Source organism: Bombus pyrosoma, linkage group LG3 (genome assembly GCF_014825855.1).
Source record: "Bombus pyrosoma isolate SC7728 linkage group LG3, ASM1482585v1, whole genome shotgun sequence".
Lineage (NCBI taxonomy): Eukaryota > Metazoa > Arthropoda > Insecta > Hymenoptera > Apidae > Bombus > Bombus pyrosoma.
In genome coordinates, this window is record NC_057772.1 from 3,199,735 (window position 1) to 3,227,648 (window position 27,914).

At 40.2% G+C, this 27,914-nt stretch overlaps 1 protein-coding gene across 1 annotated transcript; it reads left to right on the plus strand.

Annotated features, from left to right (window-relative positions):
- The first annotated feature begins 937 nt into the window (after positions 1-937).
- On the plus strand, positions 938-9,708 carry LOC122566385. The gene is made up of 3 exons (XM_043723559.1): positions 938-1,838; positions 4,743-4,925; positions 8,446-9,708. Exons 1-3 carry the CDS (start codon positions 1,779-1,781, stop codon positions 8,632-8,634), a joined length of 432 nt encoding a protein of 143 aa, XP_043579494.1. The 5' UTR covers positions 938-1,778; the 3' UTR covers positions 8,635-9,708.
- The last annotated feature ends 18,206 nt before the right edge of the window (positions 9,709-27,914 follow it).

Sequence of the window (27,914 nt, forward strand, 5' to 3'; positions counted from 1 at the left end):
AAGTTTAAATCGTTCGAGCCAATGTCCATCGACTATCGAACTCGTTCGAATAATTCTGAACGACGTTACATATTAGGAAACGAAAAACAATTTCGGATGTCTAACGTCGAACATATTGTCTCGCATATAAACACGGAGAACATAAAAATTAGAGATATTCAATATCGAATATCGTGACACGTAAGCATGGAAAATCGAAACACTTGATCCGCGAAAGCTTCTTGTCTTTGATCAAAGCTACCTATAATAGTTGCACCGAGTAGTATCGGAGGTTCGTGGAACAGAATTTGCGATAGAATGGTTTGCGCGGGTAGCATTCAATTTCACGAGCATCTCCAATCAGATGCTCGGGAGTCAACATTCCGTTCCAAACTCTCTCACGGACCACGGGAACAAGGCTAATTCGATTTCAACGTAACACGGTTTGCCGTCAAGTTCGCTGCGTTTCAACGTGTTAGCGTACATTAATGCCTATAAAATGTAAAAACGAATTGAAAGACGAGTATCTGGCGGTTCATCGCAACGCTCGTCAATTTACGACACGATACACGTACAAAGCTTATTTTCCGCAACGTGCAACTGTTTCGTATAGCAATTTTACCAAAGGTATTCGACCTGCACGATCGTAAAGCAGCAGAGAAAAGAAACGTCTAATTTTGGCAAAGACAGTTACCTTCGATCGTCGATCGGTTCCGCGAGCAACGCAGCGCGCCATGTTTGAGAGAGGAACGTCTATGTACGTGGGTGTGTTGGTCCATCGTGTTATTCGTTTATTATGCTAGCTAGCTTGCCTGGCTTATATTGTGCCGGGTAACGTTGTAAATGGGCGGCTGGCACTGTTCTCCCGATACATCTTCCTTCGAACGCCTCTTCGTTCTCATTTTCCAAGCTCTCTCGCGCCAGTTCGACCTACCATCGATCCCATTCGACGCGAGGATCGACGCACGGCTTCCAGTGCACGCGAGATGTCCGTCGTGATCGTCTATCGTGAACTTGGTGAACCACTGTAGACCCTCGTTACTCTCCTCTTTTGTTTCCATCCTTTCTTTTATACCAAAGGGGACGAATGTGGTCCAAGTAGTCGCTGTAAATCGTGATACAGCCATTTCTTTCGTGGTGCGACCAATCTGAAGGGATGACCTGACCCAAGAAGTCAACGCTGGTGATTTCTGCTAGTCCAGTCTGTTGTTTCAAAGTGATTACATCTGTCAGCGTATGAATGTCGGATGAATCGAGACGAAAGACTCGAAGACTTTTCACGATGACCTCGCGTTCTTCCCGTTCGTCGTAATCTTTTTAATTAAACTACGACCGTCGTAATCTTTCTAATTAAACCACAGCGGCCGTAAATACGAGACGTTTAATTTAACGGCGAGTATGTCCGTAAATTTCGCTGCGAAATTCTTGGCATCTCTTCAGGCGTACCTACCGTCGTAAAAATTTTCGACGATTGTCGACCGAACGCAGAGAGAAAGAGAGAGAGAGAGAGAGAGAGAGAAAAGAAAACGAAACCAGTTGCAATACCAAACAAGTGAAATACCGTGTATAATAAAATGCACGGCAAGAGAGTGTTGGTCGTGCTGCAAGGTGTCCTTCGGCTGGCAATGATTCATGTTGTCGCTTGAATCGAGAAGAACGACCGGGAGATTGAATCGCGAAAAGGGAATATCGATGATCTATGTTCGTGAAAGAATAAAGCTCGAATCCACCGGGACCTTCCTATCCCCGAGGATTATTTAAATCTGTCGGTGAAGCTGATTTATGTCATTGTCAGGACCATGCCTCTCAGATCGAACGAGTCTTCTTCAAGGGACACCCTCAATACTGTTGCAACCTCGGTTAGTTACGATATTTTCAAACGATTATTAGCGGGATGGTGATTTCGAAAGAGCAGAGTCGAGGGAAAAGGTTTCGTGAAAGGTGTTTGGGCACGAACCTTTTCCCGCAACTTCGCTATTCGAAATTTAGTACAGTTCCATTCGACTTTTGTTCCAGTCCCATGCGTCCTACTTCGATCCCTTCAACTTTTCCAACGATCCGTGTAAACTTCTCTGCAACCTCGAACGCAAATCTCCCTTGCTAGACAGCCATCTGGTTATCGTAACGTTACGCTATGAATGTGAATTCTGTAAGACGAATTTTGCTTTTTTTTTTTTTTTAACATTCGCTCGTGAATGAAAAATTAGTCCATTCGTACTTGTATGTTACAGAAGAGAACGACGCAGTGCACGCTTCACCGCAGACGCGAATATAGCACGAACGTAATTTCACGAACGAAGCTCTTAGAACGTAATATTTTAACCGTGGCAATATTTTTTAGTCTGTAAAGCTTTGGTTTCCCTATCCTCCGCATGTTGCTCCATGTAGAATGTTTCTCTCAAATGAAAATACAGGAATAGTCGCATTGTTAACGTTAATCCTTTGCTTTCGCATAACACGAGTCGTACGGAAGCGGGTCATACGCTGCGATGAAATGGGAAACCGTGTCCCTATGGTATTTTCTACCCAATTTGGAAACTTGTTAAGTATAAATGTAATATTTTTTATTACGCAGTTACAGATATTAACGCGTTATCCATTTCCCCGCTTAACTCTTTCTATTTAAACATTTATTTATAATAATTCTTTTCGCTGCTTTTTCGCACCAGCTGTAGCTTCTATCAGGACCGACGTCGTCGCTTCCATATCGCTAAATGTTACGATTAAACCAATAACTATTTGCAACATAGGCCGTCTTATATTATATCGCCTGTTTTCGTTCACAGGAACGATTCTTCAAACCGGACCAAACTACCAAAAAAAGTGAAATATTGCGCAATTTTGTGTTCGAACGTTACTAGAGATATTTCGTGCATCGAATCCACCTTACACGAAGATTTAATGAAAAGCGAGCCGAGTGATATCGAGTTTAGATTCCTGTTCGTTTTCTTTTTGTTTTTTCATCTAAAGAACAGTTTCTTCAAACCAAATTAAATTATTAAAAGGAAACTATGCCAGAAAGGCATCGCATGTCAGAGTACATTCAACGAATAAATGTTCAAGAAATAAAACGATGGGAAGAATGGTCGGGAATTCGATCCTCGAAACACATTTCAGAATCGGTGGTGCATGTGATACGACCGTTTGGATATCTACGAGGCACGCCTCCGCTTGCGCGCGACTTACGGCAAAATAGATCAGCGGCGGAGCGTGCCGTCTGTGTATATCCGGCGATATTTCGATTTGAATACGATAATAATAGGAAAACGCGTCAGGATATCAGTGATGGTGCGGATGGACGCATTTGCGCACCGAATGCAAAGTAGCTCCGCGACAGGTCAAATTGCATCGGCGTCGCACGAATGGAAATGGAGCTGTCACTTCCGCTAGCCACCGCTATCCAAAATTTAATACCGACTGTCCGAACTCCTGTACTCGTGGTTTTCTCCTATTCTATTCGTAGAACCATCCTCTGACCTCGTTGAATCTTGAGAATCAAGCGCGTCAGAGATTCTTCCGTGCAGTTTCCGAAGAAGATCTTTACTTTACGTTTGCTGCTTACGTACCTTTCTTCATCTATGTATTTTTTAATTCCGCGTGTTGCACATTAATACGTTCATTGTCATGGAAATATCACTATACATCTCGATATAGAACCCAATTTAGAAAGTCTTTGTTCGGATCATTAACTTTTTGAATTATGTTTATTATAGAAGATCGAACAGTTTTACTTTAATAAATAAGGTAATCTTCAACAGTATACCTTTTTTATCAGAAATATTCTTGGTTTAGCCAATTGTTTCAACCTGCTTACCATTTTGCTTGTTTTCCTAAATCTGTTTATTATAAAATGCATCGACTCAAAAATTTACAAAATTACAAAAATAATAACAGCGAGCGCGTTAATTGGACAATACTACTTTAATACGATTTTGTTTCAAGAGACCAGCTCTTTTTACAACTCCGTTTCCAGAGACGTACTTACTCTGCTTTCAAGCGCGTCACTGTTCCCATTTCATCAACCATGGTTCATAGATTTACTGTCAGCATCAAAGCCAGTATCTTTCCTCGAGAATCTGCACCATAACCTTTCTATCGCATCGTTCATGTACATCTTCCTGTTACCGATCTTATCATCATCCACTTTACATCGGGACGTTTCTAAACGAACCATCGCGAAAGTTCCATGCGGGACATGCGAAAGACTAATGAAAGAATCTTTGGACAAAGTGCAGCAAAACATCGCTTACAAGAATCTTATCCATCACAGAAACTCAAGGAGAAAGAATTGTTTTCTAATATTGACCTATAACAGTGAACCATGCTGTACACATTATGGTTGATTAACATTAATGTGCACATTATGGATATTATCATATCGTATATAACGAAGCCAGGTCATGTTTATTCGTTTATTGTAAATAACCGCAGTCCAGTAATGTTTTAACGTTTCGTTGTAGCAGGTGTTCAAGCGATCGCTATTTAAATATGACGTATACCTACAGTCGTGGGAAGAATCATAAATAGTCGGCGGATTTTTATGAATTTATGAAAAGTTTGCAGATATACATAGAAAGCATACAAGATGCAGAGATACATGAAATATTCAAAGTACAACGCTCGTTATATTACAAACTCTTGGCAGCAGAAACAAATTTTCGTTTAGGTTTCATTTTCTTAGTTATATTCATAAACATATGAGTTTCCATAAAAATTCGCAGTCTAATTATAACGTCGTCTGAATATTTGCTATTTGTCGATAGGAGGAACGGCGTCGGACCGGAAGATACGTCGCCGGTGGAGCTGTGCTGGCAATCATGCTACTCGCTGTGCATCATGCGCTCTTACGGGAAGCGTCCACCATAGCTGGTGTCAGCATACCGGCCATAATAATGGTGTGCTACATTATCTGGATCCTGTATTCTGCCCACAGGGATAGACGAAAGGTAATGACTTTTAAGTTATAACCGCATAGTAACCGTATTCAGCCAACGAAAGTCAACTTCCGCGGAATTGGACAACTGCCAATGGCTTCGTTAAATGTTTACAGCAGTCTCGACGAATACCGAATACTGGGGCAAATTTTACGGTGAACTGGAGAATTCACTACGCACGCGTTCTTTGTTCATCTTCTTACTTTCTATAGAATTTTCGTAGCAAACTTTTGCCAAACTCATTGTTAACTTTTGATAGAACGGGACGAGAAAACTGGAGATTACGTTCATCCTTTGACGTGTTAATATTTTGTGGAGCGTAAAAATTTAGAGAAAATTACAATTAACGAAACAATTGAATTAATAAGAATAGAAGACTGCAATAGTTCACACCACTTGGCAAACGATTATGCACGCCAATGAGTCGAAAAGATTGGCTCGATACTTTTGAATTAGGCGAAAAAGACTGGAGTAATTGAGTGAATCGAGCGAGTGTATGATTATTCGATTTTTCGCCGAAATGATTTCAAACATTGGTGTGATGTTTTCTCCCGGTCGTTTGTCTTTCGAGACAGAAGTTTGGCGCTTGTTCCTAAACCATCAAACTGCTTAAACTTAGTCAAACTCCCGTCGAACCAAAAACTTCGTTCACTGTTCGTACTTTAGGAAGCGATTCTTTTTTAATTTAAACAATTTTCGACTGTTCCTTGTCGAAGTAACAAAGTTCTGGTAAAAAATATCTTATTTCGTGAAATTTGAGTTGCGTGGAATTTTATAATTTACAGGCGGTCACAAAACCTTTGGTCACCAGAGTGACTTTATACCGATTGTTAATTCTTAAAAAATAAATTTCCTTGTTCAATCTTGTTTATTCTCAAAGCAAAGTAGAACAATAATTTGTTAAGAATGGATTTCTCCTGGGTTTTCTTCGTTTTAATCCTGTACCGTTTTAGGATTTTCGACACAATATTCCAACAAGTACCAAACTGGCTGAACAGTTTTATAATCACATCTACATATTTTTTTCACTCTTTCTAATTTCATTTCGCCTAAAGTTTGATATAACGTTGTCATCAACAATGCAATATACACGTCCTCGACGTTCTTAACGAGGACGTAGCGACGAATTGCAGCCGAATGTCCACTGGCGAATTTCCGTTCAATTTTCGTGGAAAGCGAGCGCGACGAAACTCTCCGTAAACGACTAGGATGAAACGCGTAATTGAATGGGGATGAAGTTCGGAAATAAATGTCGTTTCGAGAGTGCGGAAAAAGCGGGATGGCAGCGAATTAGAGGGTCCTGTTTGCGCGAGCGACAGACAGCCTCGCAATTGGACAAGTTTTTTCGCCCTTCGGCTACTTTTAATCTTGTAATAAGTCACGTGGGTGGCTGTAGCGCGGCTGATGGCGCAGAAACTAATCGAATTGCCCAGGAATCGGCCCCGTGCGAATCGCTTTTCAAGTTCGACGACGAAGCTGCATCGTTCGACGATTGCGTATCTAAAACTCGTAGACATTGCAACAAATTGCACTTGAGTTGTACATCGCGCAATGGCGTTTGTTCGTTCGGTATTTTCGAGTTGCGCTTCGTTAAAAACGCATATGTTTTATCGGTCCGAACAATTTGCGTTACTTGCAAATACTTTCGATTTTATTTTCCACGTTTTATGTTCGTGGTTTACTTATCTACTCTAGAAATTGGTTTTCAGCGGGTCAAAAATTCACCTCGATGGATGCAATTTCTATTCCCGCTGTGCTTTTTCTATGTGGTGCATTGTATTTCCACGAGATCGAACTTTTGGTCGTTGTGCCAGGTTGTTCGAAAAATTTATAGCACTTTCAACTACCGATATATTCTGTTAAATTGTGTGGTTGCTGGTTATTTAGGATAAACTTTAGTAAAATATTACTCGAGAAAATACTACTTTCAAATAAACATCAAATTTAGCGACTAAACAGAAAAGTTCCGCTTTGATCGATAGAAATGCTGTAGCTTTTTCAATAAAAACATTAATATGTATATTTAAATGCCAGATAGGTAGAAAGTACGAACGTTCAATCCTATCCGACCTACTCATAAAAAACTTACTATCGCCCGACAGGATAGCAAAAGCTTTTTGATAACTTTTCGATTTGAAATTACGTTTAATTGTCCGCTGAATTCACATCGCTGAATTCACATCGACCAAAGCGTTTCAATGGGATACAGCGATTTCACACAAGATCGCTCAACCATAATTTTTTACAGCCGAACATAACAGATAAAAGTTAGAATATACGCGGTCGTGTACCCGTTCAAAATACTATTAGGTCGTCCGAAAGGTTTCTTTCGTTTCATAAGGTGATAATAGATGAACAATAATTTCTGTTTTATATTATTTTATTGAATTAGGTATGATCCATTTCGTTCTATTTCTATTATTATATTCGTGCATAATTCAATAAATTAATATGAAACAAAAAAAAACATTGTGCGTCTATTATTTGCTTATAAAAGGAAAGAAACTTTTCGGACAACCTGATACAAATGTATTTGCAATGTATTTTTTCGACGTGTAAGAAATTCATTGTTAGAACGAATTGTATCTAATACTGGTGGCCGATTTCCATAGAGTAGAACGTGGTTAAACGACTTGAACGCGGAAACATCGACTAAGGAAAGCTTTATCGGGCAGTTAAACGGAAACGGTGAAAAACGAAGAGATAAAAATAAGCAACAAACAGCGGGGCTAAGCGGTGCGCAGAAAGTCTGTCTAAACTGGAACAAGGTTAGTTGATAACATAAAACAAGGTTATCTACTCGTAGTCAGGATTCGCAATTTACGAGGATTGAAAATGGTGCTAGTTGCGCGGATTTTCCTGTAGTCAAGTACAGCCTCGAAGAAACTGCGAAAAATGCAATTTTTTAATGAATTCGCCTCGAACACGTTTCTATCGGCCCAAGAAACTAATTGCATCAGATCCTTTGCGAGTCTGCGAAGGTTGTAACTTTCCATCTCTCACAAAAGAATTATTCTAAGAACCTTGCAAAGTTATCGAATTCTCTTCGTAATTGTTTTACGTAGCGCCAACTTTTACTCGCATTTTTCCATCTTCCTCGTTTCTCGTTTAACACTTTACAAGGCTAGAAGATATTGTTTCCTTTAAGGGTAATAATAGCAATTAGATAACAAAAATGAAAAAGTTGAAAAAACCAACAAAGGAGAACACTGAACGCGTCAAACTCTCGTCATCCCCTAATTCACGCTTGGCGATTCAAACATTCTCTTGGGCGTCAAACCGCGAAGGAAGGTTTCGACTGCCGAGTGATTCAACGACCATTGTAGTCGACACCCTTTGCCCTACGCGCGTGCACCGACCTGTTTGCGTTCCCTTCTCTTTGTTCAACCAACACTGTTTCACGCGACGTACGTCAATAGCTTGATCTCATCAACGAAACACGATTGAACACACGTGAGTCCCCTGTGTGCATACCGCTGAATAGCTTTGCAAGTTTCGCAGAGCGCTGACGATCTCTCGATTCTGCTTTCAGGCGTTGCGATTCGCCACAGCGATGCAACTGACAGAAGTAATCAGCGTGCCAGCCACTTCCAATGAGATGATCTGCAGAAACGGGACGAGCAAGAACGAGATACGAAAGGCGGATTCTTCCAAGTTGGCTTACGATACGCGAGCATCCCGCGAGAATCCTGCGTTCTCATCCAAGGACGAAGCTGCGTGAAAGGAACCACTCGCGAGAACTCGCATTCTTCGACTGGACTTTCGTTGGTTTTTCACGACGAACAACGAATTCTTCGATAAATACCTTCCTTCAGCCGCGAATTCTTCGTCTCATCTCTTCAGTAATCACTCGAGCGACGGTTTCTTGCCGGGTGGTTATTAAGTTTTACTGCTAATAGCAATAAATACGTAGGTTCGCATCAGTAGCGTTGAACGAGTCCCATTCGAGCGGACAAGTTTCGCAAGATAGAATTATTTGTTTGGTCCGCCGGCGGGATTATTTAGCTGCGTGACGCAACGTTTTCGTTGGCGGTAGCGGCGTGTGCACGCCGCCCTTCTTTCGCAAATAAATCTATGCAGTGGCGGAGATAAATTTCGAAAAGCGTCGCGATCGCTTGGGAAATTTATTCCGAGCAATCGCCACGACAAATCGTTGCGGCTATTTTGCGGACAAAGCTTCGAGCGTGGATCGATTTCGGGGACCTTTCCCTCGCAGATCTACGGTCGACTTTGATCCCTTTATTTCACCAACCACTGTGATTTTTTATCCTTATGGGTGAGATGCCGTCCATGCAGATTGGTTAGAAGGTCCATGTGTCGGATTACGAGAAGGAAACCGTGGAAAGGCCATATTTCCATGGTTACTTAAACTCCCAGCTGCTCGTAAATTACGGTTATGAAGAGTGACGCGGAATATTAGTCGAAAAATACGAGCTGCGTTTAATACGACTTAACGAAAGCCTCCTTATCCTATCGTTTTTGCTCATTCTGCTCGAGCGACGGAGCAAATCGGACAGCGGCGGATAAAACGACGAACCATTGTTTTTAATAAAAATTCAATAAAATCCAACAAGCGTCTATTTTGTCTAAGAACGAAACCGATGAATTATAACTTTTTCTTGCTGGATCGCGCAAAATATTTTGATATTTGTATAAAAACCTTACATGAATATATTATGTGTGCCGTATGAAACATTTGAAAATTTTATTAGCGCTGTAACGAGACACAGCTATTTTGACTGCACTCGTGCATTTTGAAGCCAGACAATTAGATATTCATTGAAAACATACGCTATGATCACGAATATATTTGACAAATAAATCTCAACGTAAACGTAGCATGAATTTTCATGGAATGAAAATACGATGACGTTACATATATAAAATATACCGATCAAAGTTTTCTACCCAAATATTTTCCCGACAGGCTGCGAACGTCGATTCGTTGTGCAGCCGACTTTGAACACAAAACGAGCTCGGGTACAATGAGTTAAGTGGTAACCACGAGTATCGTTTCGAACGACCTCCGGCGCTACCGTTTGTTCGTTTCAATTTCTCACCTGAACAATAACAGTGGAGGGCCATTCGTAGCGAATCGAAAAGAGGGGAGAAGCCAAGGGCGCGTAACACAGGACGATGAGGAGCGAAGGGCGGCGAAACAAAGCAATTCATCGATGTTCCGCCGCTTAATAGATGGCGTCCATTAATTAGAAAAAAATATAAAGCGACGTTGTAATTCATTAGCGAAGCTTTCAGTTGCGATTCATCTGCGTCACCGCCATAGTTTTTCTCCGTTCCTTCTCTTATCTTTTAATTATTTCTTACGCGGTTAATTAATCGGCCTGCTAAGCGATTAAGACGAAGAAAACGGAAGAAAGAAGGAGAAAATCTCCGAGAACGAGAAAATATCCAAAGGAAGGTGGGAAAATAAAGGGAAGAATTTCCACGGCGGTGAAATAAAATCCTCCAGCTCGTTAACAAAGGCGTTAACGACGAGAAACACGACATGGCGTACCTGACCACCGAGGAAACCGCGATTTCAGTCGAAGTCCAGCACCCTGACCCACCACGGATTACGTAGTCCCGTAATTCAGCTACGATCCTATTTCAAGATAATTTAATTCGGTCCGGTACGAAACACGCGATTGCAACATCCATTTCTCAATGGTTTCACTGCGAAAGAAGCACGTCCATTTCGATACGCGAACACCGTGATTAAATGCATTATCGATTCCTCTCTATCCTGGAGTCTCTCGAAATTCCTACTTATCACGAGTCGTCTAACAATGAGAAACAACTATTGCGAAACGTTTCCAGAACTGCGGTCATGCGAGCGAATAATCGATTAAGGTCCCTTCGTGCTCGTTTCGACGTGTTAACAGAAACTTTCCAATTGCGTTTGGTGGACGCGGCAATTTCAAAACAATTACACTTTTCGATTACTTTCCAACTTTCTAATTAATTCTCGTCGAGAAATAATTTTATTCGCGCGTCAATTTATTATTTGTGAATCGTTGATTATTTCGAAGCTCGAAGACGTCGTTCGTCGTAGTAGACCGTCATCGTCACGTAGATGATGGAGAATCTAATTAGCGGAACAAGCATACGACGTTGTGTCTATGATTGTAATACCACACGGTGACCTAATTACAGTTGTTTCGATCCTGACAATCCATCGAGTCGATAACGATCGTTTATTTAAACGAAGCATTGTGAGAAGCATTGTACGGGGATGATTAAAGATTCTGCGGCCTTTGTAGCTGGTTGGCGGCACGATTACGAAGAGAATTCGTAAGTGTTTTCTCGCTGAGTGCGATGAGGATCGATTGAGTCCAAGTTTCGTGGTATCGGTGTCGTGATTAACTTGGCTTGTTCCTAGCTGAAAAAGAACTTCCGTATTGTTGTGGTGATCAAACTGGCGTAGATAGGAAAGGGGTTTCTTTTAAACGAGTTGCTCAATCAGTCCGTTACGGCGAAACTTTGAATTTATTCGAAGAGAAAGCGCGCTCTGGTGGTGTTCACTATCTCGGGGCATTGTGCTTCGGGTTAACGAGCACAGAGGCTAATTTATGGCAGGGAAGCTATTTCCCTGCAAGAGAATTTGTTGACATCGTATATCCTTCGTATACGTTATCCAAAATCTCGTATCTCAGCCATGACGTTCCCGAACAAATCGCGAGATTCAATTTCTAAGGTATTAAATTAAAGCGTATTTTGATTTTCTGCAGAACCTGATCGTTGATCCAAGTTATCTAGGAAACGATTAATCGATCAACACTTTATATATTTACGCAAGATGAGAGAGAAAGAACAAAGGAATTCGTGAAAGCTAGACAAACGAGTATACTTCTTTCTATAATTTTATATTTTCTTTCTAGAAAAAGTTATATCCGTGTTCTACCTCGATAAGAACTGAAATTTTATATGATTTTTGGAATTCCTTTCGTCCGATTTGTGTCACGTAGTCGCAGAACGATTGGATCTTCGATGAAATTGATTTTTCGAAATTAAGACTCGAAGAGAAACGTTACTCGATCTTGGGTGATCTATGAAATCGTTCGATCGTTTGTTCCACGAAACTCGAAGAGAATTTCACGAACTTCGCACGAGTCGAGCGATACGAGCAAACGAAATTTAAAATCACCTGACCAAAGAATGGAAGTGGGTTGTGCCACTTGGCTGCAACATGCTCTAAAAATTCTGAAAAGAACCAACGAGAGATTCCGTGAGTCGTTCGTCTATGGAAGATCCAGAGAATACAAAAGTTCGCTACCCGAAAAATATTTCCTACATCAACGTTCCTACATCCAAGTTACAATTACCACTTAGAATAATCTAAGCAATTTGCACCTTGTGCATTTTACGAGAAATACAAAAGGCGAAAAATATTAGTCGTCAACACGTTCACTTCGGGTCCAGTTTTCGTTCCGTATAATGCTGTATGCTAACAAATAATTGTCTTGCTTCTTGACATACGAAATGTAAGTTATATCCAGGAAATAAAATTAACATTTTCGTGATATTTAAATTCACGTACTACAATCGACGGAATATAAATAATGTAAAAGTACGCGTCGATTGGAATCCACGTCGTATCCCATGTTAAACGATTTCCCTATGATTCTCACGCTGGATCTGCTATTCTTTTCGCGAATATCTTTTCCGCACTAAATTTTCATGTTTAAATTTCAGCGGAAGGTTCCAAATTTCATCTACACTTTCCTCGTGTCATGTTCCCCTTGTACATTCCTTAAACGTGATCAGGTCTCGTAGCGAGGTGAAATATTCCGATAGAAAAGGATATCCTTGTCCCGTCATAGGGGAAAGCTTCTGAAAATTACTATTTACACGTGACGTTTGTCGCCGATGTATAAAATACACGTACATATATGCGCACGGTAAGCAACAGGGCTTTTACGCGATGCTATCGTGAAATTTCATCGAACGATTTACGCTTTCCCTGTCACTACGACCACCGTTAGAACGCATTAACGCCCGCTGACAGACGCCGTTAAAGCACGTTCTTCGAAGGTTGCCGGTATGGCAGCAGGAAATCGTTCGAATTAACTGAAAAATCTAGCTATCACGCTCGCGTACGTTCAAAGCTGCGAACGTCGTTTCCAAAATATCGGGTTAACGTCGGTTCTATCGGATCGATTCGTTTTCGCGCAAACAATCTCGTAAGATGCGAAGTTTGAGAATGAGCGCACACGGAATAAAATTGTATCCCCTTCGTGGTTCGCGAATCGTCGCGGTTTCCAACGAATTTCTGTCCTCGGCGTCCAATAAATTCTCGTCGACTGAATCGTGTTGATTGTAGCCGCCAGCTGGATGGAGCGCGCTTGCGAAATTTCGCGTTGATATCGGCGTTGCTGATGATTAATTGCGCATTGAACCGTCCGTCGATTTGCGATAATTCTGATTTACGTATCTCTGAACACCGCTTAACGAGCCTGGAATCTGGTATTCGTCGTTTTTGCAACGACACCAAATTAATGTATATCAATTAGCCTTCGTTAATCCAAGTTTCAGGAGTTTCAGGAGTGCTGCGCGGAAACGTGGCTGGCGAATCTCTGATGAAAAGGTTACTTTGTAACTTCGATTCTTCCCAAGAGGAAGTTTCTCTTTGAAAGTGTTTCTCCGCGAAATCGATGAGCACGCCACGTGATTCAACGTGCAAGCCATGGGTGGTGGATCACTCGATTGAAAAAAGCTTTCAGGACCCATTCTTTCCCGTTCCTTTCCTCGCGATAGGAGATCGACGCTTACCTACATTTGAACCACCAACACGTTTCTAATCGTTGTCTATGTTACACGTACTTACGAGACTTCCGAGTAATGATTCCTACCGTAGATGCTACATTCTCCGTTATTTACGCATAGCATCCATTCTGTCTATTAGTTGGGTTTTTACCTACGTTGAATATTCGTTTCTATCTCGATGCGTTCTTTACGCTTAGGCGCGTTCTGGCAAACTCAATGCATCGAAACAATCAGATATCATGTATTTGAACACTTGAGAATGTAAATATTTGAAAATTGAAATATATATTAATTGTGCATTTATGTAGCGAAATTGAGGAGTCAATAAGGAAGTGGAATTTTCCTTATGAGAAGTTCGTATATCCTGAAGACCTGAAGAATATTTTCATTACATTCAACGATTCTTCTTTATCTCGTGATCGTAGAACGAATGGAAATTCGAAATGTAACGTTATCTGTTCCTTCGGAATACGAAGCGGTCGGTTCTCAAATGAATATTTCTCTATATTCTGGTGACGAGATCGTGTCTACGTAGATACCATTTCGAGAGAGTCGTGAAACGAAGGTGGCCTTTAATTCCTGTCCGTATCTCATCGGAGTACAAACAGCGTGCAGCGTGAGCTAAGTAATCGAGAGATATTCGTTTCTTCGGCAAAATCTCAGCTCGCGTAGAATATCGGGAACGCGTTTCCGCACCGGGTCCACATATATCAAGCTTTACGACGTACTTAGAGCGGAATCTGCCTTTAATCAGGCTCCTCGATGCATCGATAAATTACAAGTTACAACGACGCCGCTTTCCGAATATTCTTTTTCTTCGAGCACGCCACTTGTAGAAGATTGTTCCAGTAACTACCTTGTCGATTTAACCTCAATCGTGTAATCTTCGCTAAAGTACGAGTATTTAAAATACAAAAATTCGTGTCCTTAAGTCCGAAAAGAAGACAAAATATAAAACGTTCTTTTAGCAACTAGGACAGAGTTTATAGGTTCTAATAATATTCTAGATTGAAAGAGACTTTGCTGAAACAACTCGAGATGAAGTATAACGCGATGTTTCGATATTCTCTACGTAAAGGATGAAACGAACGAATGTTTACAACAGATCAACGTGGTCTCCGTTTAATTGAAATTTCACTGTTATCAGCGTTGTCATGGACACGTGTGTGTACGTGCGCATGCAAGAGAATGGCAAGTATGTGTAACGAGCTCGTACATAGATTGCATTAACAGACTGACGTGTATCGCGGCATCTATTAATTCAACCAACCGCCACACACGTTCGTCACTTTGCCAGTTTACCAGACTCACGCTAATGGTCCGTCGTTTTGACAGCTCGTAGCAACTCGCGATGCGTTTATTATTAATCAACCAAGTCTGCCCTATGCAGTACACGTGTTACTATCAAAAAATCCAACGAGCGCAATCCGAATGTTCAGGAATCTAGCGAAATATCGCACGATCGCAGAGTAAAATTTTTCTAACACAATAATTTGCAAATGCTTTCGAAACTTAACGTTAAAATTAACAGAGTAGTCGAAATAACCAATTGGTAATTTTTCAAAGAATTCCTATACAGTTATCACGGTGCGTTTTTTTAGGAAATAGGACGATTTTGTCTTTTTGATATAAGAAATTTGGAGAATGAGATTCCTTCTCCGTCCTCGCTTTCTCTTATTCGAACGGTATATTTACGTCAGTTCTATGATTAAAGCGAATACAAGATTCTCATGGTAATTCGTAATACTACGAATTCCGTTCATAGCTTTCATAATTTCAAGTTTTGTTGAAATTAGACGTAAAATGTCATTTCCTAGCAGAATTCGAACTAAAGCAGTAGGAAATTCCTGTTTCGTATCCGCGAATGAAAACCTGTATTCCACGAATGCACTTGTACTTCATATATTTTATGCTGTAGTTACTGTACCGAGAGATTATTATCTCGTTCGAGGGCTCGAATGTTATTAAGATGGACGAAGATTGGGAAACTTTTCGAATGACAAAACGGTAACATCTGACAATCTCTGGAATTACCGAAATGGCAGTGAGAAATTGACTAGGTAGGAGACTTTTAAATTGTAAATACGCTGGAAGATTAAACAATCATTATCGGCTGCGAGTCATGTTTCATCGGAACGAAGTTGATTGATAGATATTGAAGAGATCTCTGAGAAAGGTGAATATCATTTGCATCTCGATCAATTGAATTTCAATCGATTCTCAGGTATATCGCGCTTTAATTTAGTCTACGTTTTTATTCACACAAGGTTTCATTATGAACATGAGTAGAATAGATTACTCGTACGTATACAACAAGAGAGATGCTGGATAAAAATATTCAATTCAAGATTCTAAAAGATTTTATTTAATTCTTCCTCTAAAAGGTTCCATTTAATTAATATTCTTGATGTCGGTAAGGATCAACTATCTTTTCGAATTTACGCGATAAGCATAGGCCATGACATTTTAAACAATGGTCACTGAATACACGTAACAACGTAACGGGAGTCCACTAATTTTCCCCGCTATCATTCTCTTCATTATGCATGTGTGTGATTTCTCGTTTAACTAATTGGAATTCATATCCATAAGTGGATTCGATCGATACTTCGTTTAATCGTGTATTAAATAAGATTTATCCAATAAATGCTGTTCTATTGTACCTCGAACAATATTTTATCGAAACAATCAGCCTGATCAAACACGTAAGTGTAAGACTCGAGTAAACGCAAATTGTATTGTACAGATACAATTCACCCTTGACACAAGAGGAATCTTTTCAATTTAACGCGTTCTGAAATATTCACAACGAACGTCTAAACGCGAATAACGGCGAAATCGTGTCTGAAAATACGATACGACAGCTTCGAAATCGTCTACACGACGAGACTCGAATGATTTCGCAAGCAGTTTCGAGGATCGAAAGGTTGAGAGTGCAGGAATCCGAGTTTCTCTCAAGGACTGACGCGAAGTATGCTTAACCGGTGCACGTCGAAAGTTTCTCGGCCCGTGAGTCGAACACGGTGATTGTTCCTCCACGTTACCTGTAAATTTACCTACTTCCCGCTAGATAAATCGGTCGAGAAACTTTAATTTGGGCAACGACAGATCGCATTATTCTCTAGAGGAAGATTAATTCGAGTACAATGATCCAAAAATATGGGTTCCGTAATAAATCTAACGTTCCAGTAATTTGTTTACGCAATAACGATATCTCTTTACCTGCGTTATTTCCACCCTCCCCCCCCCCCCCCCGGGAAAGAAGGAAGATTCATTATCACGGTGACCGATGAACTGGTAGTAAAAGAGATCTTTGTCGTCACAGTCTGTCGTAAAATGAAAAGAACGTTCTATGGTTTTGTAATTAATGAAGCAACGTCTTTAACGGTGTCGCTAATGATTAATAGCGAATAGCGAATTAAAGCTTGAGGTATGAAATTCTTGATAATGATAAAATCGAAAAGATACCAGGTTTCGATCATTAAGTATAATTATTGTACATCATTTTTTAATGAAAGCATACGACGAATTTGTATCATAGAGATAAAGTTCGAAGCAGGAGGGAAGCGAAATTTTTGCTACTTCACAGCAATGCGTTCTTCGAGATAAATATTAGATCGTTCGAAAAGTGTCTTTCTTTCGCAAACGTGATTTTTTACAACGGTGCACGTTCGTACAAACGTGAAACCAAGTCTGTGAAATGTCGCGGTGTTTGTCTCAACAGAATAAAATGGATCGTACGAAATTGGACAAAATAATATAAAAGAAAAAACGTTGCGCGTCTATTATTTTCACATAAAACAAAAGAAATTTTTCGGACAACCTGATATTTTGTTCACTTTGTAGGTGTCATTTGATTGATCCGTTAATGAAAAAAAACACCGCAAACGAATGCTCGTAAAGCTATGGTCCTCGAAATTGGTGGAACGAGCCAGTAGTTGAATTGAAATAGCGAACGCGTTATTCAAACTTCGATATTTATAACCTCGCGAATCAATCTCCAAATCTACCCGGGGCGACATGTCGTGTGGATACATTGGAACGGCTGCATGCATATGTATTTGTCGTGTGAAAAACTCATGCATACGTTTGCAGTATGTCTATTGTTCGGCTCGTTATATGTGTATGCAATTGAACAAACAAAATCATGAATTTCTAACGAGATCATGACAGTATCCGTAACAACGTGTCGTGCTACGCTGTCTTTGCGATTACCCTCGGTCCAATTACTTTTGTACTTTGCTGAGAAGAATCTAAAATGAAAAGGTATCCCGGATAGCAGTGCATCGAAGGGAGAATTGGATTAACCCTTTGACGGTATAATAACACGACGAAGAATTTTAAATAAATAATTTAGAAAATAATTATTCGTTTATATTCAAGATCTTTGACTTTTTTGGAATCAGACCTCGTTTCCTTAGAACATCGACTATTATCCAGATACTCTGAATTAATACAGAGTCAACTAAAATAGTGTCTATTCGAACTACAAATAACTTTATAGTCTAAATCGAGCAGCGTACCACCGTTTTAACGGCGCATCGAGTTCAGTATGCTCGATGATCAGCGCTGTTAATAAACGCTAGCCGAGGAATTAACCGATTACTAACGTTCGTTGCGCAATTAATTAACGCTCAGCTTATGCAGGAGCGTTTGTTTATCAATATTTCCAGGTAGGAAACCAGGAACAATGGTGCATCGAACCTCGATCGAGGGATAATTTGCCGGAAGACCAGATGGAAATTCCGAGCAGGCGCCGTAAATCCGTGACTGTCTCCGTAAATCTAAGCAATAATCCTTCCTCTCTCGACCGTGGATTCCGTGGATCCCGCAAGCTTGCCATGAAAACTTCTAGAGCAGGACTTTACCCTTCCCTCCGAACCAATCGACCGAATACACTTGCGTCACGTGAGTAATCTGCCTATCGTTAAATTAAATTTAATTAGCGTACTCCAGCGAGTTCTATACTTGAGTTTCGACATGGAACGTGGTAAACAATCTGTTTACGATCACGTTGAGTTATGTAATCGAGGACTATCGATGCTAAGAATTAATGACCATAGTATTATGTAATAATCGATCGGGAACGCGGTCTTTTGCTGGCTCGAAGCTGAAGCTTCTTGAAAACTTGCACAGGGTAATAGCCAAGCTGAGAGAACTTTCATTCTTTAGTAGCCGAGTAATTTTAAAGAGAGGGTGTTGGATCTCGGGTCACTTTTCAAAGGGCACGTAATCTTCTCCATTGAACAGCAGCGAGATACAGATACTTGTCGCGTGTATTTATTTTATAGATGGTGCCACACTAAATGGAATTTCTAGAAAACAATGGATCATTTGCATTTTGGATTAATGTCTTTATCTTCTCTTTTCTCAATCGAGATTACGAAATCCTGCAAATTTACAACTGGCCGTACTAACATTACGAGGATAAGAATTCAACTGAGAAAATTGGTACATTCAAATTCGATGTAAGAAATTTCTGAAACTGTTTTCCAAATCGACGTGAAATTAAATAATTAGGCGGCGCATCGGATGCAAATCTTAACCGCGAGGATTCTTATTTAGCCTGCATACCCAGGATATCCTGCGAGTAGAAACGAAACTTATTTGTGCTCGTGCGAACCACGGTCGAGTCGCATATTTATGGTTGTTTTCCAGAGAGTTTAAAACGAGCTTTTCACGCTCCAGTTCTCGCATTATATCTTCCCCCGCTTTCGATTTTATTAAATCGTTTCTCCGTTTATTTGAATACAGGTTGGTCCGACACGTGGACGCAAGACGAAAAGCATTTTCTTTCTTCGAACTTTCATCGATGCCAAGTGTTCTTTCCGCTGAATTTCCGCTAAGTACGTCTCGACACGCTTCATGAGTTCGACTCGCGAATAGATTCGATTTGACGACGACCTATTTCCGGGATCTGCGCTTTAAACAACCCTATGTTGCAACCGCGTTAAATGTAAATGAATTTCATCCCTTGCTTTATATTCGTCGAAAATCGACCAGCATCGTCCTAACGAAAATTTGATCGGACATTTCGGACACGTACATCGTACGTGTCTCTTACTCGCCAAAACAGAATAATTTTAAATCAATATTTGCGCGCAGGAGTGTTTAGAACATGTGTCACGAGCAACGTTTAATTACGAAAATTCGAGCGTGTTCACCAGTTTCGAAGGATCCTTAATTATACGAGAATATCCTTCGCCTGTCGAGCATTCCTGAATTTTGTCGTTCTCACGCTACTTCTAATACTTTCGTAGCTTCTATCATCAGTCACCAGATGCACAGATATTTTATGATACGGTGTTGTTTCATTATAATTGCATCAACTATGCTTCGAACGTGCATTTGCCGTTACTTAATACCCACGCGATGCAAAGGCGAGCAATGTCGCTGGATTTATAACGTATTATGACGACGACGCGTTGGCGTAATCCCGTACAAAAGAATGATGCATTTCGTGTAAACAAGAACGCCACCGATTCTCGCTTTCAGAAAAATTCATAAAACATTTCGCGAAGGGAAAAAAGAAAAAAAAAGAAACAAAAAAATGAGTCTCGAATTTCATCACGAGCTGACGAAAATTCAATTAAATTGACGATCTTATTCTGCACGTATAAACGACAAATACAGAAGAAGAGTCAGTGGAGAATTTATTGCGTAATCTTATTTAACAGTTGCCATCGAGGGTAGAAAAGGACGGACGTTCACGAGGAAGAAAATTAATGCCGGATTACTTCCGCTCGCGCCATTAGCGTATCGTTCATAGGGGTGACATTTTTTTCTCATACGATGACGTGAAAATTAACGAGATTTTATGAGTAGTTTGCCGAGGAAATTTCATTTCGAACCGGGTTCGAAAAACAAACAAACTTGTTGTACGGCTCTAGCAAATACGTGTGCGATAATGTACATACGGACAGGCCAGGTTGGTTCAAGGTAACTATGTTACGTTGGAAGAATATTAAAATAAGGATGATCTGGGATCGGTACGTGCGAATTCAAGGTTATTCGAGCTTATTCTTCTCAACAAAATATTTTAATCGATGGCGAAATAATAAAGAAATACCGCTAAAGTAACTTGTGTCTGGAGATAATTTCGTGTAAATGTCGTTTTTCGAAATGAAACGAAAGATATAATTTGACCGATTACTACTGGGAATAGCTGTAATATAGTTCATGAAGCACGTTTAACCACCATTAACATCCGAACTTCGTTACTTTTACCTTTGTCTGATTATTATGCCCTGACAATCAAGTAAACAAAGCGGGATTGACACGGCAAACGAGAATATTCGATTGGGAGCAGAGAGCCGGGAGTTGACAGCGTACGAGCGAATGTGCCGTCATGATATTCAATCGGGTTTGTGACATGTATACAATCAGGATCAATTTTAAGTCTGTGCATCACGTCGAATTCTATTACCACACGAATGTGCAGTTTGACAATAATTCTGATTGAAAATTTCACTAATTACCAATCGGCTCGTACGCCCCTTCAACTTTTCCTAATTTCCTTATTCGTTAATTGTCTTCATTATGGAGCAGTAGACCGTGAAATTTTTATATTCGAAACGGGAATACTATAGTTTCTATCGTTTCACCTTTTCGTACGAATTTACGCTTTAAACGAATTAAAAAGTAAATAAAAATATTAACCTCCGTCTGAAAAAGGATGATTCAAATCCACGCAAATTTTCAAGAGGATGCGTTAATTACAGCAAGCTCAATTAAAATAGTTTCATCAATCGACTTCGTGATCCTCTAATGGTATTTTCGTTGAGTTACACTCAAGGCGAGAGTGTTACATCCTTAAGAGCGTTACGGAAAATCAGCTTACTTCTGAGAAATTTCTCCGGACGTTCCTTCGATTCCCGCGGAAAACTTTTCAACGAAGCCTTTGTGCTCGGTGGCCGACCCTAATAAGGACAGCTCAGCGAGGAACGGAGGTGTTTCCGTCCCGACAATGTTCCAGGAAGTTATCGAGTCAGTTGCATTCCCGTTTCGTGCTCGACGCGCGCTTCCTACGACTTCCAAGTTAGGACAACTGACAACACGATCAAATCGATGCGACGTTTGTTTTCGTTTCTGTTCGTCGATTCTGTTTTCCTCCCGTGGCAAATTTTTCCTCTTGTATTCTTCGTCGATTTTCAACACGGCGATCGCGTCACACGCTTCTCTGATGGGAACACAAAGCCTTCGGAACCTGTTATTGAAGTAAATTCGCTGGTTCACTGACACGATACAATAGCCTGTTCAAGGAAGTTGTGTAGTTTGACGGATACTAATACCGTGTCGGAGTAATGTTAATTAACTGGTTTAATAATTGCTTAATAACGACCGCTGCCAATAATCGTTTCATCTTACGCTATACGTTTAACATTATATTCTAGTCTGTTAGTGGACATCAGTTCTATTTATTAATTCTAATAATTAATTTATTAATTCTAAATTGTATTAATTTTATATTACATTATATTATATTAGATAAATGTCAGTAAACATCCAAACAATGTTATACTGTTGTGTCGTTATTAAATCACGTGCAGTATTGCCTGGTTAATCGATAATATCTATATTTACGCAAGAAATATTCTGTATTATCTCAGAGTTTATCGTACCCCACAACAGACAAGAAAATATTGTACGATTAGAGCGATATAAAGGAAGAGATCACAACAGAATCGGGAAATAAATCGTAGACCGGGCAGGACAGGAAGAGCTGATTCCCTGTCGCTTAGTGGAAGCGAAACAAAATCGAGGAAAAAGGAAGAAAAGTAAATGGATTCAACTGGGAGTAGAGAACATTAGGTCGTTTCAGTCGGTTGCAACAGGTTTCAACGTTCGCTGCAACGACCAACACGGAACGAGGCCGCAGGTCGAGCTATCACGCCACCCCTATTGTGCAGTTAGTTAGGCGTCATACAAACGCATAATTATGTTCCGTGAATCCAACACGACGACGCGGTCTGATTCTAAAAATCGAGATCCTACAGCCGTGATTTTATGCAAAACCGTCTGTGGAAAATCTGTAACGGACTGGAAATATAAAGAGATTCGCCTCTTTTTTTCCTCTTCTTTCCTTTTCCATCATTTTTCTCTCTCCTCGTTCCTCGCTCATCCGGAAATTACTTCTCACGACAGAGACGGCCTTTGGCGAATAGGCTTTAATACCGCGCTTCCCTTTCAAAAACTTCATCGATAGCACCGGACTGAACAAGACGAGATTACATAGAAACGCGACGAACACACGCAAGCTCGTCAAATATTTAAAGCACCCGGAACTGCTTCATCGAAGCGGCACAAGGTTCTCGAATGAACGTCGAGGGAGTGAGGCGAGGAAACTGAAAAAATGAAGATTGGTTCACCCATACGATAAAGGGGGGGGGGGATCTCTTTTAACTTCGATTTTGTTCAGAATCTGCGATTCTGAAACTGTATCCTGCGCTTCAATAATATAACGAAATTCTACATATAATCACCGTATGTACGTTCCATAGATCGAATCGATCTTTGATTATGTTTTGAAATAATACGCGACAGGTTTAGTTTTGACCCATTGATCGTATGCGAAATGTTATGAAGTACTATCAGGATCGCAATAAAACCGTTAACGCTATTCCGACTATGAATAGGAAAACGCCATTATCAATGATATTCAAACGCGTCTACACTGTATTCACTGTAGAACGTAAATCACCGCAGTTCAACGATACACAAATGTTATCCTGATCAAAGTGGTAGTTCATAAAGCGGCGAGATGCTCGATGCAATAACAGTTTTATCACATGACCATTGCGCAATAATCTCGAGAAGCAATTTCAAAATTTATCGTTGTTATACGACTTCATTTCGCTAATCAAGGTAGTCGGGCACAAAACATAATCACGAGTTATATAAATTACGAGCCAGAAATTTATGTTGCTCTTGCTATAAACTTTGAACCTTTCATTTTTTCTAAGCTAATTGCTTATTAAATTTTAGGATTTTATAAAACACACCCCCCAAACTCTATTTTTCTAATTAGCAAAGTGAAGTTTTAGATTCTTATCGAAGTTCGAGAATCCTTTCCCATTTTCCACTTTGCTCAAACATACATAAATATCAGTCAAGGATCCGCGCGTCCACAGAATTCACGCGAAAGATGAATGACAGTGTAATTCCATTGGTGGAGCGTTACGAGAAACGAAGACCCTCCGCGTTTTACGCAACGCGTGTACGACACGCTTGCGTACTCCGCAACGATTTTCTCATGTCACAGATTTTATTGGGAGACACGTTTATCAGAGTCACGTTTCCTCCGAGTTGGCGAGAGAGAGAGAGAGAGAGAGAGAGAGAAAATCCGGGAATCGTTACACCCTTACAAGGAGCCAGCGAAAGCCCGACTTAAAGCTGTAAGTTCAGGTCAAAGTACTTGGCCGCCATTGTACGCCGACCCAGCGTATGAGTCCGGATGAGTTTAAACGAGGACGAGAGCTTTCTATTGCTACAATTGAAAACGTGTCTCCGAACGGGTAAAACTTTCAACCAATAAATTTCACGAATGGATTTTTGTTTTGATACGTGTGTGATTGGCATTCGCGGCTGACCTTTTACGATCATATTTTTTTGAAAAGTTCAATCGTGCAAACTATAATATATCATTCAACTGTGCTTCTATCGCACTTTCGAATTTACCACTTTCGACAGGCGTGAAAGTTTCTCTACGTCAAAAACAATTCGCCCGTATTTTGCATAGAAATACGAAGCGGAGTAATATCTACTTTTCTACAGACATAGAAAAGTAGAGAAATGAAAAATTTAACGTTTTAAAATCGTCGATTTTCATCGGCGATCGAAAAAGCTTCACTCACGCGATTCAGCTAGAACGCTGTTCTTTTATTAAAAACTAAACGGGAATTAATAGGTTCGAATGAAACGAGCAAGCTGACACGATTTCGTTTTTTATTATCACCAGTAGTCCCATGAGCGTTAAATAATCCTTCGTATAACCATCATATAGCGATTTAGAAACGATTTGTGGTAACAGAAGTAGTCCATATTTGTCGATAAATTTTTCACATCTGACCATATATAGGTGGATGTTTTTAAAGAGAAAAGTTTCTCGCAAGTAAGGGTGGAATTCCGAATGGCGTTTTCTTCGTGGCGTGGTTCTCGTGTATAGCCTTTGATCCTGACACGAAGCTCAGCGTCGTACGTTTCACGCGCGCTCGCGTGTCAGAAAACAGAAATTTCCGCAGAAACTTCAAGTATTTTCGGTAGAACGGTGATTTCGAATCACTCGTTAGAACGTTCAACTCTTTGTTCGTGGAATCGTGTAAATGGCTGGTAACATTTTCTCTATTCATGTTTTCCGATTCGGTGTGCATCGCGTTCCGGTCGCAGGAAACGTTTTTCGGATGGCCCTTTGGCGTTATTTTCATTCCGTTTGTTTCCTGTGATATTTTAACTCGATTTGCCGAATGTATATAAAGCGTACAGAGAACGAATTTCGCGAAAAATTCTCATAAATATCCTGCAGCTGTTGAGCAACGTACAAAGTGGACGAAAATACTGGTCTAACTTCCTGATTTTTCACGATAAGTATAATAAACACACCCTCTTTCGTTTTTGTCCGTTCGAGCAGGGCGAGGACCAATTTCGCAAAAGAGAATCTCTATTCCTAGATAACGATAGAAAAGAATGGGGTCGTCGTAACCGGCAATAACACGGGGCAATCGAGTCCACGTGGCTTGTTTCACGGAGAATTTAGTCGGTGAATGGTGGAAATCAAAGCGTGTCCTCGTGGGGCCAACTTGGCCTCGCATTAAGTTCATTTTGCGTTCAATTTGTATCGCAGCGAACGTTTCTCTTTGTAGTCTTTGAGTCGTACAAAAATGTGGCGGACAAGATTATAGCGTAGGCTCGTGCCACCGATCGTACACTGGCGTACGAGACGAAAGCGTCGGGCTGGCCAAAAGCTTTTTTAAAGGAAATTCAAAGGCAAATTTTATGTTTCTAACTAAAACTACATTATACAATGTATTGTACGTTATTTTCTATTATCCTGTGCTTCTTTCAGGTAACTTCGCGATATCATCGAAAAATGTGTGTCAGACGAAAATTGTATCACTTTTATCTTCGAAAAGCTCTTTGAAATCCATTTTACAGGTACAACCAGTAGAAGATATTGGATAAAAATACTTCGTAGTGTAGCATCGTGGACAAATAGCCTAAGAAATATCGGGTAAACCATAAACAACATTGCGAGAAGGTCTACGTGCCGTTAGGCCAAAAGGGGCAGTTTTAACGGCTGGTCTTTATCTGGCAGTTTTTTTATTTGAAGAGTCGAGTGGTGAGAGTCGAGTGAAGTAGTCGTGAGTTGAGAGTCGAGTGGTGAGAGTCGAATGGAGTTGTAAACTGTTAGTTGTGATCTCTGAATTAACCATTTAGTTGTATCTTAGTTATAGCACATTACGGTTTTCAGTTCACGTTAAATAACAATCGTTTCCTGTTTAATCCATTGTAAATAGATCTATCGATCAATAAACTTGTCATATAGAATCGAAATCATTGGAAACCCTAATTTCTAATATTTCTAAATAAACAAAAAAATCCTGTAGTAGTTTTTATATACATATCCGAATAATTTCAGATTTGTTTCAAACTTTGCCATCATAATAATAATAGTCGAGTCTCATTATGGTACTAATAATATTTCAGTCCGTGTCGTACAACATGCGTAATATATTCATAAAAATCTACAAGTGTTGGAATATTTTCGTGAGCCTCTTGTGCGGTGAAAATTAGACTTTTAACTTAATCGAGCATCGGTTAACAGGTCGATGGGAAATATTTTGCGAGAATCAGGCGAATAGTTGAGGTTCGAGAACGATAGGTACACGTGACTCGGTCGACAAGCTTGCAAGATCAACGCACGAAAGCGCCGCTTTTGAGACTTGATTTCATCCGAAGATGAAAGGAGATTGGAAATTCCATTCTATCGCGTGTCGATTTCACCGGCGTGTCCGCCGGACGAAAGGCATACCGAACGTTGAGTTCCATTACATGCTGACGAACAAACTACGAGTTCCTTTCACATTACGAGATTGGGCAAAATTTGGAAATTAATCGCTCGAATAACATCTTCAAGCTTGACCCTCCGAACGAAAGAGATTCGATGAAAATAAAAATCGAAGATGCTCGAGACTCGATGTTCGTCAAAAATTGAATTTTACTGCGGGTTGACCGGCATGTTTCGTTGTTTTAATTAAAGCTTCGATATATGATAAATATTCAGCTAAAATGCGCGTATCAATAATCTATAATTCACGAAAAATTTCTAATGAAATTGTATAAATATAAATACAAATAAAATTTTACGACGGAACCTGATCAACCTGATGCATATAACGAATCTGTTAATTTTTCAGATTTATTGACTCTTCCACACATCTCGTCAATTTCCGCTAATATCCTAAAGCAACACGGATGTTTAACACGATATTTCTTTCAGCTAAAACACCACGCACGCTGAACAGATGAATAACGAGTACCTTAAAGTGCAGCACGCTTCTACAGGGTACGGTGGAAAAAGCTCAAGGTTCATTGATCACGTGTTACAAAAAGCACGCATCCACTATTCATACAGTCTGTGCGCGATACATTGTGCCCCATACACGTTTACGGCGCATAGTCAGTGTAAAGATGTAGGAGGGATTCGGAAATACAAATAATTTATTTTATTTAGCACACAACAGTTATACATACATCTTATACTCTGAAGACCTCGAAAACCTACTTGCACGCACGCTTGTTGTCAACCGACTCTTCCAGATGCTTCTAACGGCTGCCAATCGTCTTTTGTCCCAACTAAGGCCTGGACGCCCTCTGACGCTTACACACACATTCACATGTACAGTGTAAATGTATCATGTTCCTGACAGTCAGAAATAAAGGAATAATTACTTAAAAATTGCCGCGCGGTTACAGGCAAAGTAGATGAAACGAGAAAGCACTCTTCCGCAGCAAAAAGCCATTTACAGTTTTCCCGATTATGTACGAAAAACAAGCAAGTCGAGCATTCGCGTGCGTTTTTACGCTCGCTTTTTAAAGCTAACGACTATCATTCGAACGCACTCGAAACCGTCCCGTTTTAAAATCCTCTGCTCTCGTAGCTCATGGAATCATAAGTCGGAGATCCGACGGGTACTCGCAAAAGCTCAACGATAGGTTATATACACACACCTTAAAAGGCCA